At 44.4% G+C, this 15,208-nt stretch overlaps 1 protein-coding gene across 1 annotated transcript in view; it reads right to left on the bottom strand.

The window, feature by feature from the left end:
* ANLN (anillin, actin binding protein) overlaps positions 1–15,208 on the bottom strand; it is a 29,469-nt gene that overhangs the window by 2,177 nt on the left and 12,084 nt on the right. Inside the window, exons 15-23 of the mRNA XM_054177090.1 lie at positions 13,219–13,345; positions 12,263–12,311; positions 12,124–12,180; positions 10,686–10,724; positions 10,264–10,285; positions 8,404–8,516; positions 8,076–8,129; positions 4,749–4,835; positions 1,761–1,868 (exon numbers count right to left, since the gene is read on the bottom strand). Of these exons, the coding sequence (XP_054033065.1) occupies positions 1,761–1,868; positions 4,749–4,835; positions 8,076–8,129; positions 8,404–8,516; positions 10,264–10,285; positions 10,686–10,724; positions 12,124–12,180; positions 12,263–12,311; positions 13,219–13,345 (656 nt within the window). The remainder of the gene's footprint in view (positions 1–1,760; positions 1,869–4,748; positions 4,836–8,075; positions 8,130–8,403; positions 8,517–10,263; positions 10,286–10,685; positions 10,725–12,123; positions 12,181–12,262; positions 12,312–13,218; positions 13,346–15,208) is intronic.

Genomic DNA, 15,208 nt, shown 5'->3' with positions numbered 1-15,208 from the left:
AACTGCTAAACACTGTCAAAGCCTGCAGAAAATAAGCACTTCAGGGATGCTTGAATCCTTCAAAGCCTGTAAACAGGTGGATCCAACTTCAAACATGCAACTAAGGCAGCACCTAAGTGCCCAGCAAAGCTGCTTTGGCTCCCTCTATGGCCAACAGCATCTCAAATTTCAAGGCACTTCTTTCTGCTGACTGTAGACAGAAGCAGCTCAGCTGCCTAAAGTTAGTTACTGACCTTGGCTCTGATTCTTCACACCTATGTAATACCTCAGCAGGGAAACATCTCCAAGCTAAGAGCAGCTTGTGAAGAGTTTGCTATTTATTTGGCATGTTGACTATTCCACACAGTTAAAATAAGCTAAAGTACAGGAAAACAGAAGAATAGCTCCAGTTCAAAGAACATTAAAAACCAGGCTGCCTGTTGCCGATGTATGTACAGTCATGGGAAATTAACCCCCCCCACACACACAGAGTCTACAACTTAAAGCAACTGTCACCCTACACTGGTGTTTCTGAGCACCCTCTATCCCTGCATGATAGCACAGGATTAAAAGAAGGCATTTAAGTGACTATAGATGGTAGTGGATCAAGACTTGATGTGGCCCTGGGCAACCTGATCTAGTTGGAAACTCCCTGCTCACTGCAGGGATGCTGGACAAGATGACCTTTGAAGGTCCTTTCTAGCCTGTTAGAATCTGTGAATCAAGAGGATGTAGGTGACCCTTTCTCAGGCTGATAGTGAAACTACTCCAGATTTTGAAGAACAGAATCTGCAAACCAAACCAAAGCTTTTTTCTTGCAGATAAGAGCAGAACAAGAACCTCCTTGTGGCTTCACTCAATTGTTTGCCTAGCTTCCATTACAGTAGGCAGAGTTTCCCCCACTCCCCCCCTACTCCTAGCAGGGAAAGAAAGTACATTGATATGTTCTGGCAAAGTCAGCCATCAGCATACGGTCTCCCACTGTTAGCAGGGAAGAAACTCAACTTGGGCATCTGAATGGGCATAGAAGGCCCAAAAGGACTGGAGTTTGTCACAGAGTTTGGGAAAGAAAGTGTTCTGCCAACAAACAAGCAAGTGTTTAATGGCAAATTGATTAACTGAGTCAGACAAAAAAACCCTTCCTGAAAGCAGTCTTCAGAAAGACCTGGAAATATTTCAGCACCCACTGCAAGAACAGCCTGAGGAGACAAGAAGGTACAACCTCAGAGGCAGATGAACCTCCCATCTGTCTCATTGGCCAGGCAATAAGTTAAGTTTCCATGAGAAATATTTCAAGAGCATCAGTTTCAGCTATCATGTGGAGCTGCAAGAAAACAGTGACTGCAAATAAGGTAGCCCACAACTGCTGGTGTGCTTCTGCAGTACACAAGGATGTCCCACTAATTCTTCACCTTATTAAGTACTGGAGTCATTATGTATCTAAAACTTAAGATAGAGTCTGCCTATTAAGCTGCACAACTCTGATCAATTTAAGTAATTAGTCCTCTGCCAAGCATAATGGAAAGCCCTACAACTGAAGGGGAAATTACATGTGGATCTTCCTCTACTTTTCCCCTTTCCCAATGGATAAAGTGCTGTTTCTAAGATTGGGCTTCTCAGCTTGACTCAAGTAGGGACAGTCCCCTCCATTCCCCAAGGACATTTTTCAGCTTAAATCAAATGCTTTGAATACAGTCACCTGTTTATAAGCCATGTTACTGTCATTAAAGAGGAACACTTAGCTATGTAGGCTAGCACAGAAGGTTAGACTTGAGCTTTACCTTTCGTTTCTCATCATCTGGGTACGTCCAGTAAGAGACACAATTCCCAGACAGCACACACCAGCGCCTGTGCCACGCTCCAAATCCACTGACATCCTCAAACATGGTCTAGAAAAGAAACAAAACCAATGGTCATTGAAAAAGAGGAGCAACATTGTGTCCAGAGAAGGGCAGCGAGGCTGGGGAGGGGTCTGGAGCACAGCCCTGGGAGGAGAGGCTGAGGGTTGCTTAGCCTGGAGAAGAGGAGGCTCAGGGGAGACCTTCTTGCTCTCTACAACTACCTGAAGGGAGGTTGTAGCCAGGTGGGGGTTGGTTTCTTCTCCCAGGCAACCAGCACCAGAACAAGAGGACACAGTCTCAAGCTATGCCAGGGGAAGTTTAGGCTGGAGGGGAAGAGAAAGTTCTTCCCAGAAAGAGTTAATTGGCCACTGGAATGTGCTGCCCAGGGAGGTGGTGGAGTCACCATCCCTGGAGATGTTCAGAAAGGACTGGATGTGGCACTTAAAGCCATGGTTTAGTTGTCCTGAGGTGTTGGGTGATAGGTTGGACTTGATCTCTGAGGTCTTTTCCAACCTGGTTGACGCTATGATTACACTGTGAGCTTGGTCTGTGCTCTGTTTTTGTACCAGGAGGCTTCTGCAAGTACAAGAAGCAAACTCAAGAGAAGGAAAGAAGTTTCTGCCAGGATATTTTTCTTAGCACAGTATTTTTACTGTCCAAAGAGCACAGAAAATGGGCTCAACTTATCCTTCTCAAGCTTGCAGCCTTCCACCTGCTCCAAATTGAGAGGCATTCCCACTCTTTCAAGAAGATGGAGGATTACTTGGAGCAGATACATGAAGAATGCTCCACACAACACGCATCAGCAGGACCTCATTTATTATGTTTAGAATTCAAGGCACCTTTGACTTGCAAATTAGGATGGCAAAATGTTTGGCTGTTCCACAGGGCTACACTCAGAAGCCCAGCCAGTTTTTAAGAGAAATTAGAAATTGATTTTTAAATGGTTTTTGTTGGCAGTGATTTTACTGGCTGGAGGATTATGCCAATTTCAAGCCCCATTTCCTCAGTACTGGAGTGGGAAGCGTAGAACCTGACTTCTAGTCCTGCTCCCTCTTGAACTGGTACAGACTCTTCCAGTTAATTTCTGTGTGCTGGTGTTTTGCACTCTTCACAGGTCACAGTTACAGTCTTCAGGGGTGCAGGAAGCAACCAAACCCTGAAAAAAGAATTAATCTCTCTCTACACTACTTTTCTAGTTTCACATAATGAGTAATGGAAGCAAGCAAGGACTTCCTTAATGCACAGAAACATGGGAGAGCAAATACCATAAGCACATGAAGTGTCTGCAGCTAAGGAAATCTGTTCAGCTAAGTAAAAAGGAAGCAGACAGCAAGAACTGCTTGGAGAGTCTAAAGAACTTGTGATTGCTGGAAACACCAAACCAGCAGCAAATGTTCATGTTTTGCTGCAGTGTTTTCAGAGCACATTTACTGACATCTGCTGGACATAATCTCAGCAGCTCCATCTATTCCCAGCCCAAGCTTCAGCTATTGTCTAGGGCCAAGTTTTAGAAAGGGTACTGCTTAAGAGGATGCCCAAAACACTTTTCCTTCCTTGCAAGTCTATGAACACAGTGGGAGGTAGGGAGAGAATCTTTTGCTAGGGAGGATTTGGACATATTAAGCAAAAGAAAGTAACTCCAAGGGAGGTGGTGGAGGCATCATCCCTGGAGGTGTTCAAGAAAGGATTGGATGTGGCACTTGGAGCCATGGCTTAGTTGTCAGGAGGTGTTGGGTGATAGGTTGGACTTGATGATCTCTTGAGATCTTTTCCAACCTTATTGATTCTATGATTCTATGTCCTGTAAGTATTTTGGGCAGATATTACTCTGAAGTCCAGGGTAACAAGTGAACAGCCTTTAGAAGAAAAACAAGCTCCTAAAAGGTAGCTTTAATGTAGGCATTGGAGATCTGGTTCAGATGGGGGGGGGGGAAAATCAGAAGTTAAAATCATCCCAAACTAAACCCAAGCCATTTTAATAGTATCATAGTATCAGTCAGGGTTGGAAGGGACCACAAGGATCATCTAGTTCCAACCTCCCTGCCACAGGCAGGGACACCCCACACTAGATCAGGCTGGCCACAGCCTCATCCAGCCTGGGCTTAAACACCTCCAGGGATGGGGCCTCAGCCACCTCCCTGGACAACCCATTCCAGGGCTTCACCACTCTCATGGGGAAGAACTTCCTCCCCACCTCCAGCCTGAATCTCCCCACCTCCAGCTTCATTCCATTCCCCCTAGTCCTATCACTGCCTGAGATCCTGAGAAGTCCCTCCCCAGCCTTCTTGTAGGCCCCCTGCAGATACTGGAAGGCCACAATTAGGACACCTCGGAGCCTTCTCCTCTCCAGACTCAACAGCCCCAACTCCCTCAGTCTGTCCTCATAGGAGAGGTGCTCCAGCCCTCTCATCATCCTCGTGGCCCTTCTCTGGACACCTTCCAGCACCTCCAGATCCCTCTTGCAATAGGGGCTCCAGAACTGGAGGCAGTACTGCAGGTGGGGTCTCAGCAGAGCTGAGTAGAGGGGGAGAATCACCTCCCTTGCCCTGCTGGCCACACTTCTCTTGATGCAGCCCAGGATCTGATTGGCTTTCCAGGCTGCAAGAGCACACTGAGAGCTCATGTTGAGCTTCTCATCCATCAGCACCCCCAAGTCTCTCTCCTCAGGACTGCTTTCCAGCCAGTCCCTGCCCAGCCTGGATTTGTGCCTGGGGTTGCCTCGACCCAGATGCAGGACCCTGCCCTTGGTCTTGCTGAGCCTCATGAGGTTGGCTTGTGCCCACCTCTCCAGCCTGTCCAGGTCCCTCTGGATGGCATCCCTTTAAGCTTCACAAATCACTGCAGAGATGCATGAAGTTGAAGCAGTGACTGCATTTTAATAGGACCTGTAGCTTCCAAGGAAGGACTCTAAAGTGAATGCCTTACCAAGAACCCTTTCTCCTCCACAGAAGAGTCTACTTGACATTTTAACTTCAGATATATATGACCTTCCAGAGGAGACAGAAAAGGAACCTGTAAAAAGAGTAAAACAATTATTAGTCAATTAGTTGTGACACCTCTCAAGTCTCAGCAGCTCAAGCAAGCCCCCTGCACCAGGATTTTAGCACTGCCTTGTTCTTAGGGTCGCCAGCCAGAAAGAAGTGGTCAGTCTCAAGCAGGAACAGTAGCAAACACTTTTTGATTCAAGCTCATTTAGAAGCTTTTCAAGGCTTGCTTGCTTAGGACATAGGCACAAACATGCTTCTGTTTAGGGAGAAAAACCCAGCTGCTCCAAGAATGGTTAACAACAACACAAGGCACCGGTCCACATCCTGCAGACTTCTGCCTCGGTCTGACATTAAGCTGTTTGGAAAACATCAAAGTGGGCTTAAAGAAGATTGGTATTTGGATGCCATAAGCACTTTTAGCAGACACTGATGTTGTAGAGCCTACCCAGATTCCTTTTTCTCCCCCTAACTTCTACACATTTCTGAAAGCAGCTCTCCTCAGCTGCCACTCCAGGTGTCAAAGACTCAGGTTGAGTCATTTTAACAAAATCATGCTCCTGGCCCTATTGTCTGGCCCTGGAAAAAACAAAACCCAACAGCTTAACTACCACACCAGGGGCTGGTTAAGTGGTTATTTGACATTCAAGAGTTTGGGCGGGCGGGAGGCAGTGGGTGCAACAAGGACTTGTCCCAGTCCCTCCACACACAGCATCCCACTGTGTTGAGTGCTCCCACCACTACTGTCAAGAATTTGCATCCCTTCATTTATTCCACAGGGAAGCAAAGAGACCAATTGCTAATTCAATAAGCAAATAATGACCTCCAGGACAGTCTATATAACATATTTTGGTGCTAATCTGAATCAACAATACTGCAATGATCTTGAAGAAAGAAAATTAGGAGCATTGGTACTTCATCTGACTTAAGACAAAACCAAGGATTGAGGGTGCTGCTCAACTATAAACAAGAAAGCCATTTGCCAAGGAACAGGCAGAGGTTCACAATAATGAAATAGCTTTTAGAGTCATGGAATCAATGTTGACCAAACAGAATCAAGTTCTGCTGGTTGTTAAGAGGGATAAGAGTAAGCTTCAACAGATAAAAGTATACATCTGTAGGGCTTGGTGAACCCTGCACCACACTGAAATAGATGTGCTGGTTAGCAATAGATCACCTTTGACCTGCAGCTTCTTACCAGGCACAGCAGACAGACATGCACACGAGCAAGCAATCAAAGAAGTTTTTACATGTTAGATGTACTCAGCTGAGCTCTGGGCAGGAGTCTGTCTGCATGACCATTTGAGAGGCAAAAAGGGAAGTGTTTCCACACAGTCATTTCCATCAGTGCTGGGGAGTTCTTTATGAGCAGAGACAACTATAGCTCCAGATGCTACAGCAGGGAGCCTTGGCTTATATCTTACCAAACCACTGTGAAACCTATTGCTGAACAAAGGCCTGAAGGCAGCTTGGCCAGTTTCCCCACTTGAAGGCTGTGGGTTTTGCCTTCCTTTCTGATTTCTGTCAGGAAAGCAGCTGCCACTCTGTGGCTGGTGAAGTTTAGAGAAGGGCTGTGTGACCCTACAGCAAAAAGGCTGCATAACAAATGGCACATGGCACTTACACAGAGCCTACACCACCAGCACTAATTACCAACACCCTCCTGTACACAAAGAGAAAAACACTACATTCTGCTCAACACTATATCCCTGTCAAGGGCCAGGGAAAGAAAGCAATTTGTTGAGTATCCAACTAGATGAAAACTACAGCTCAGGACTAGGCTGGCTTGCACTCTGCTGTGGTCAGTCAGGTATCTACCCTAAGAAGCTGACAAAGATTTATCTGTAAAAGTACTCATGATAAGTCAAAAAAAAAAAATTGGTTGCAAAAGATTGAGTGTTTAGGAGAGTTTTGAGTGCAAACTGAAGGGAACAGGTCCTGTGTCCAGTTCTGGGCTCCTCAGTGTAGGAAAGATGTTGAGGTGCTGGAAGGTGTCCAGAGAAGGGCAACAAAGCTGGGGAGGGGTCTGGAGCACAGCCCTGTGAGGAGAGGCTGAGGGAGCTGGGGTTGCTTAGCCTGGAGAAGAGGAGGCTCAGGGGAGACCTTCTTGCTCTCTCCAACTCCCTGAAGGGAGGCTGTAGCCAGGTGGGGGGTTGGTCTCGTCTTCCAGGCAAGCAGCACCAGAACAAGAGGACAGAGTCTCAAGCTGTGCCAGGAAAAGTTTGGGCTGGATGTTAGGAAGAAATTCTTCACAAAGAGTTATTGGCCATTGGAATGAGCTGCCCGGGGAGGTGGTGGAGTCACCATCACTGGAGGTGTTTAGGAAGAGAGTGGATGGAGTGCTTGGTGCCATGGTTTAGTTGATGAGATGGTGTTGGGTGCTAGGTTGGACTTGATGATCACAGAGGTCTCTTCCAGCCTAGTTGATTCTATTCCAAAATTATCATCAGCTTAATTTTGAGAGGAAAAAAAATACACATAAAAGTTGTCTAAAACACTCTGAAGGATCCAAGTCAACTGACAACTGTTTTCAGAGGTTGAAGACCAATAATTTCTTTTAAGCAATTCTTAAAGCCAAACCTGTGCAGACCAAACAGCATATTCCAATTGCATTGGTTGTGATGCTTGGTACTTTCCAAAGTTTTGTGCTTCATGGTCAGTTTCTGCTTGGAAGATAAAAGGTCTTGGCATAACAAGGCCTTGATGAGAAGCTCATGTTTTAATGTTCAGTTCTTTAAGATCACTTTCTGCTTAAATAACAAAGGTCTGGATGGGTCTTGACAGAACAAGAAACAAGGTATTTAGTTCCTGAGGGTTTTCAGTTGTAATCAGTGGCAACAGCTAAAGTTGAACCAACATTTAAGCCACCAATTACTTTTCCCTGGTCCTCTATCAGTGGAGTACCCAATTCTATGTTCTCTGCAGTTCCAGAAGATTTCCAATCTTTAAGGGACAACTTGATTGGAAGCAAGAAAACTCCCTTTCTAGAGATCAAGGAAGTGGGGGGAAAAAAACCCCAACCATGCTATTTCAAGGAAAGCCCCTACATGGCCTAAATCACTTAGATTCTAGCACCTTGCTTATTACTGTAAGAGACAGGGAGTAGAATTCTGCAAGTCTTAAAGGCTTCTAATGTCTTGTGTTTAGTTAGTTAATCTTTGTAAGCGTTTTCTTAGGAGAACTGAACAGTGCAGAGAGGCCAGAGAGACATCAGCAACATGCACTAGGAAGCAGCTTCATGTTTGAAGTCATAGAGGATCATAGCAACCTTCTCCTGGAACATAGAGCCCAACAGTTCTTTTTCCTCCCCTTCCAAATTTATCTAGGGAAAAAAGAAACATGCTCAATGCAATTAGTGTAAAGTCAGAGTCTACTAAGAAAGAGACAACAGTTATTTGGTCCTTTCTATCTTGCATTGAAAAGGCAGGGATGAAACTCCAAAATCCCACTGTGGCAACAGTTTGGTCTGTATTAGAAATGCAGAGAGTGAGTTGAAAAGGATGGCAGTTTCACCCCCAAACAGTAAACCTAGACTGGTATTTGTATTTCTAGCAGCATGAAACAAGCTCTAGGGTAGTAATCAATAGTTTCCATACCTTGTTCAGTGCAAATTTGGTATTTCCTACAGAAGACAAGGACAGCTTGAGAGACCCAACTAGGATGAAGCTGGAAGTGCGAGCAGCATGAGGACCACCTGGGCTGGCCATGGCTGTGCAGAAAGAAGTTAAAGTCAAGTTGTATCCCAAACAGGGTGCTGCAAGGCTTAGAAAGGACTTTATTTGTACTAGTGGCTGCTTCTCCAGGAGAAGCCCTCTTTGGAGTGTACATTCAAACAGGGTCTTGATGCACACAACCCCTTCTCATCAGAGCTTTTCTTTCAGAAAGCAGCTTTAAAGTATTTACTGAAGAGAAGACAAAGCCCATTAAGACGTCTCAGTGGGACAGAGAACACTCTAGGGCACACCACAACACACATATAGAACCACAGAATCAACCAAGTTGGAAGAGACCTACAAAATCAAGTCCAACCTATCACCCAGTCCTATCCAATCAACCAGACCATGGCAACAAGCACCCCATCCAGCCTTAAACACCTCCAGTGATAGTGACTCTTCCTAACATCCAGCCTAAACCTCCCCTGGTGCAGCTTGAGACTGTGTCCTCTCCATCTGTTGCTGGCTGCCTGGGGGAAGAGACCAACCCCCACCCAGCTACAACCTCTCTTCAGGCAGTTGTGGATAGCAATGAGGTCTCCCCCTGATCCTCCTCTTCTCCAGGCTATGCAACCCCAGCTCCCTCAGTCTCTCCTCACAGATCTGTGTTCCAGGCCCCTCACCTGTTTTATTGCCCTTTTATGGACACAGGACTCAAGGTACCGCCTAACCAGTGCTGAGTACATGGGAAGAATAACCTCCCTTGTCCTGCTGGCCACACTATTCCTGATAGAGGCCAGGATGCCATTGGTCTGCTTGGCCACCTGGGCACACTGCTGGCTCATGTTCAGCCTACTATCTACCAGCACCCCCAGGTCCTTTTCTGCCTGGCTGCTCACCGGCAGGCAGAGAGCCACTATGTCCCCAGCCTGTAGCACTCCTTGGGGTTGTTGTGACCCTGCAGCAGAGACTTGACTCTCAGACCTCTTAATCTCTCCAAGTGACATGCTGCAGTCCTCCAGAATTTGTATGCCTGTATTCCCCTCACTGCACGAAAGCTCAACAGAAACAAGCACTGTGGTGCAGGCACAGGAGTCTGCAGCAGCATGGCAGACATTCCAGAGTTACTCAATGAGCTCCTTATTCCTGCAGCTGGTACTAAAGACAGCTCCAGCACCTCAGTCAGGCAAGTGTGTAGCCTTTTTGTACAGTTAAAAAACCCACTCCAAGGGGCTGCTCTGCCCCAGAAGTGTCATGAATCCATAAAAAAAAGTACTGACACCACCACAGACAAGCAATACTTGTTCAGATCTGCAAGTTTGCTCAGTATTGCTCTGCTGACAGGAGACTCTAGTCTCAAATCTGAGTTCACCTTTTCAGGAGAAGAATGTGAACCACAGGCAACCCAGATACTAATTTTGGTTTTGTGAAGGGAGCTTCCACTAAAGGTAATGGTGACTTATAGGAACAGAGGGGCAGCTTCTGAGCTGGCAAACTGACAGAAACCTCCAAATGATCATCTCGAGGTGAGGAGAAAGTTCTTCCCAGCAAGAGAGATTGGCCATTGGGATGTGCTGCCCAGAGAGGTGGTGGAGGCACCATCCCTGGAGGTGTTCAAGAAAGGATGTGGCACTTGGAGCCATGGTTAATTAGGTGTTAGGTATTAGGTAATAGGCTGGACTTGATGATCTCTGAGGTCTTTTCCAACCTTGTGGATTCTATGATCTGGTACAAGTATTATTCACTGATATATTGCAAGCATGGATTAGTCACCCTGGCATAAGATATTTATATGTCACTTACCTGGAGTAAGAAGGGTGCTTTTCTAGGAAAGAGAAGAAAAGAAAAGCTTAGCTGAAAAGTAATTTGACAACTTCTACAGGAGACTAGGCTAGGTTAGAAAGAAAAACCAAAACACACAAAATCCAACCCAAAAATCCTAAACAACAAAACAAGACCCAAAAATGAACAAACTGGAGCAGAAAGTCCAAATGAAAAACCATACATAGTACATAGTGACTGCATATCTTCAGCATTACAAACTGGGAGCTGTTAGCCATTTGCTGAGCTCCTGGGTGAAGAGCTTGGCACTAAGTTGGACACTAACTTCAAGTAAAGGACACAAAGATGCCACTGTGAGCACAGCCTTCCTTATTCAATGTGAAAATGTGACCTTTGCAAGTGCTCATAACCAGATCTTGTGACAAGGTGACATTTATACTTACAGAGGTAATAGATGTTAACAATCTCTTTGGAGTAATCACCTACAAAAGAACACAAGTTGACAAATGCATTTACCACCAAATTTGTGCATCCTGTTAGTGTCAGAATTCGACAACAAAACTGCTGAAAGGCTTCTCTAAATAGATTTTGAAAGGACAGTAGCTGTTTTAGGAGGTATGGCTTGGTCTTTAACTGGATGCAATGCTTTCAGTGGAAGGAATGCCACATATCAGGGAAATATTTAGCCCAGGAAAAAGTTTAAGTATGCATTAGCCTGAGATGGGCAGCAGGCCTTTGAAAAAAAAACCCAAATCATAGACCTTTTTCCTTCCTGCAACAGGGCTTCATAGTTAGATTTGCTGTGAAGACAAGAATACAGCTACAGAGACATACAGCAGGTGAAAATCTCAACATCTAAGTGAGACTGTTTATTGAAAATGAACTGCAGTTATCCACATCTAGCCTTGAAACAAAGACAAGTTTGAGAGGCTTGTCAGAAAGCAGATACATCAGCAGCTTACCTACAGCAGCACAGTCAAGAGTACTCTAAACTATAGCACAGGGGAGAAAAGAAACCCTGGGCTTGATGGGTTTTATGGCAGGATAGGTGGAAGCACACTTTCACTGTGCCACAGCCATAAAAATGGAAAGTTCCTATTACTGCTTGCAGGGACAGGATGAATGTGCACTTTCCAACTGTTCTGAAAGACCCATGAGTTTCTTGAGTTCAGTAAGTGAGAGATACCTTGACAAGGAGGAAATCAGGCCTAAAAATCTCTAATACACTGTGTGCCCAGCTATTGAAATGACAAGAAGAAAAACAATCACCAAACCACACAGAAACAACAAGCAAAAAACCCAAACCTAAACCCACCAACAAACCACCTCCAGAAATCCACTGGCTTGTTCAGGGTCACAAACCCTTAATAAAGCACAGCCACTTGAGGTGTGCACCCTATCCAAGCTGAAATGTTTATATCCAGGGAGTTCTTACAATGTTTGCTTTAAAATAAGCATCTAGTGCTTTTATTTAAGACTGGGAGCACAGAAAAGGGTTGCAGCTGATCAATAGAGCCTTGAAGATAAATCAGGCTGCAGGGCATGGCATACTGACTGGTGTAGTTTAAGGGCACTAAATTACTACCAGAGGCACCATGCCTAATAAATCCAAGTTTGCAAGGAAGAGCAGTTTGCAGAACTAGTGAGACAACTTCTTCCCCTCCAATGTATTTCAGACTCAACCAAGTGCTGCAGGTCTAATCTACTAATAGCAGCAGGACTCCATAATCCATCTGTCACTGCAGATGTTCCAAGAAGGAATAAGGAGCAAGAAGCAAGCAACAGATTGTCCAAGACTATTAGTCAGCTTTCCCTGAACACTGCAGTCTTCCTAGTGTACCTCCTGTTGAAACACAACCTGCTGGGTTTTGTTTCATTTACCTTAGATTTATTTGCCTTTTTCCTTTTATCAGTGCTTGTAGTTTCTTTTCTCTGTACCTGTAAGGCAAGAACATAGTAAGAAATTGCAACACATCATCCTCCTCCCTCACACATCCTCTTGACAGGAACTGATACATACCAAACTGTAAACTTCTATATTTACTTCAAAGTCATTTGACACATCATGCCTAAAAAGGGAGGAAGAAAAAAGAAATAAGTTAAACACAGACTAAAGCAAAAAGGGGACAGGGGGGGGGAGAATTTGTGTGCTTTTTGGGTTTAGTAGTAGTATTTTCAGTCACTTCTTTACTTTTCCCTTCTTCTGATCCTTAAAGCTGCCCAGGCAACAGCTAAGTTCTATGCAAAAGAAGCTTGTCCATACTGCTCACCATTTCTTAGCAAGTTCTAGTTTGTTCCTGCAAGCTAATAGGCCTCTCTTGAGATACTTTCAGCTCCACAGTAGCTCTCTAGCAACATTGCTGGTTTTAAGACTTGAGATTATTATTATTTCAAGATTCTTTCTAGAACTCAAAGAACAAAAGGGGAGAGAGGACAAGGGGCAAGACAGATCACAGCTGCCATTCCACAGATTACACCCTTGAGGCCACTACTGGCACAATTCCATCAGCAACCTGCTTACTCAAAAACACCCAAACCACCCACAAAACAAGAAAACAATTTCTAAGTGAAAATTCCAGCCAGGCTGGACATTAAGAAGGGAGTTTGCTTTTTCATTTTGGAATATTGTTGCTAGGAAACAGCCCTTTGAAATCACACCACCTTTTTAGCTAACACCTGAGAGCACATTTTTTTTTCTTCCAAATACTAAAACCAAACAGGTACAGAAAAAGGTGGTTTCTCTTTTGCAGCATCTCAGGCAGAGCAATCCATCTGTCACTGCAGGTGTTCCATGAGAGAACAAAAAGTAGGTAGAAGTAGTCTAGATTGCTCTTTTAAGCTACTAGTATGAGGCAGGAAGATCTCACCATATTTATTTGCAGAATACAAGATCTTTACGTAAAGACTTCCAATGTTTTCATGCATGCCCCACCATGAAAGATGAAGCTGGTTCCAAACCAGTTTCCCTATACTCACATAGTGAATGTTGTAGCAAAAGTAAGAGCATCTCCATTCAGGGAGCTGGCAGTACTTGCTAATGGAGTTGCAACCATGTTTTCTGCTCCAGATCTCAGTATTATTACATAGTAGTAATTTGCTGCTTCTGTAAATACAGATCAGATGGGTTTGTTAGCCAGATGTGTTCAAGTATCTAAAGCCCCTCAAGTACTGCATTGCCTTTAAACTCTTGGCTACAGTCAAGATTTGCTCAAACCCATTCTTAGAGCAAGGTTTTTTCCCAGCTGTGCCCACTAGTAAGACTGTCTCCATAGGGTTCATAACTGCAGTACTGCCTAAGGCATCTCAGGCTAGACCTGCATTACCCAGTGTGAGAGAGGGAAGAGGAGGTGGTTGAGGCCCCATCCCTGGAGATATTCAAGATGAGGCTTGACAAGGCCATGGGCAACCTGATCTAGTGGGGGATGTCCCTGCTGACTGCAGAGGGGGTTGGACTGAATGACCTTTGGACCTTCCAACCCAGACCATTCTATGATTCTGTAATTCATTCTAGGAAGAACTTCCCAGGCAGATTTAGCAGTGAGCCTTAGCTCTTATTCTCTGTTGCTCTTCTCTCTAGGCCTGCCAGCTTAACCAAAGAGCAGCTTTCACTGCTGTCTCTCCTCATGCTTTTTTCAGTCCTGTGAGGGAATTGGTCATCTGACAACTCATTCACCTAGCTTTTCACATAAGAGCAAAGCCAGAAAGAAGACCACAAGTCTACATCCCAGTAGTGTCAGGAGAGGATTTGGAGTTTACTGTTCAGCAATTTGCTCCACAAAGCAAAAGCATTGCATAATATCATATCATAGAATCATAGCATTATCAGGGTTGGAAGGGACCTCAAGGACCATCTAGTTCCAACCCCATTGCCATGGGCAGGGACACCTGTGATGGTTTAACCTGAAACTGTCACACCACCTCACACTAGATCAAGTTGCTCAGAGCCACATCCAGCCTGGCCTGAAAAGCATTAGAAAAAGAGAAATCAGGACAGTTTTGATGTGCTCTGTTGTACAGGACAAGTCATAGCTTTCAGAACAACTGCTGAAGAGCCCAGGAAGTTGTCCTCTTTAGAGATGAAAGTGATTAATAGAGCTTCTGGTGCACAATGTGTAAGAAATGCTGCACTTCCAGAATAAACTTATGATAACAAATAGTTCACAGTGGCTTATTTAGACAATTTGATTTTAAGAATTACTGGTAGAAGCTGAATTTTATGATTCTGTAAACAACAAAGAGGCTTTCCTATAACAGAGATAAATTGCCACATCCCAAAATCAGGAACATGTCAGGAGTGGGGTGGAAATCAGATAGTCTTTGCTGTGGTTTTATTTGGAGATACAAAAATGCACTTTATATTTCATAAGACAGTTAAACAAGAAAACAAGGCTACATAAGAATTCATTAATAGATGTTTTCCAATCACTATTAAACATGACCTGGCCCAATAACTTCTGTCCTCAAGTTTTGGTGAGGCAAGAAGCAGAAACTTGTCCAATTAAAAGCATATTCTGTGGCTAAAAAAAAAACCTGCAATTGGTTTTGTGTAGATTCTTTAGCAACCACACCACAGAAGCTTACAATGTTCCTGGGTAAGTGTCCAGAACTACAGAGATAATATAGTGCCAGATATTCCTCTGGAATAAAAGAAACTAATCCATCTTTTAACACTTTTGACTTTAATATGACAAGATGATTGTAAACTAGTCTTTGGAAATTAAGTATTTGGGGATGTTAACAGAAGGACTGAAAGAAACCCTGAGGCTTCCTGAACATTTCACAATAGCAGAGGGTCAGAATTTATGTGATGGTAATACTTGTACTAGGCTGACATCCACCAAAAACATTTCAAGGCTGCAAGAGAAAAGGCAATCTGAGATACAAAAATTCTACTTCCTCCCTAAAATTCCTTGGTTACAAAGGACCACAAAGACCTTTAAGACTGGCTGGAACAGCCTTGATAAGT

Source organism: Dryobates pubescens, chromosome 38 (assembly GCF_014839835.1).
Source record: "Dryobates pubescens isolate bDryPub1 chromosome 38, bDryPub1.pri, whole genome shotgun sequence".
NCBI lineage: Eukaryota > Metazoa > Chordata > Aves > Piciformes > Picidae > Dryobates > Dryobates pubescens.
This window is presented reverse-complemented; position numbering and strand designations above follow the sequence as displayed.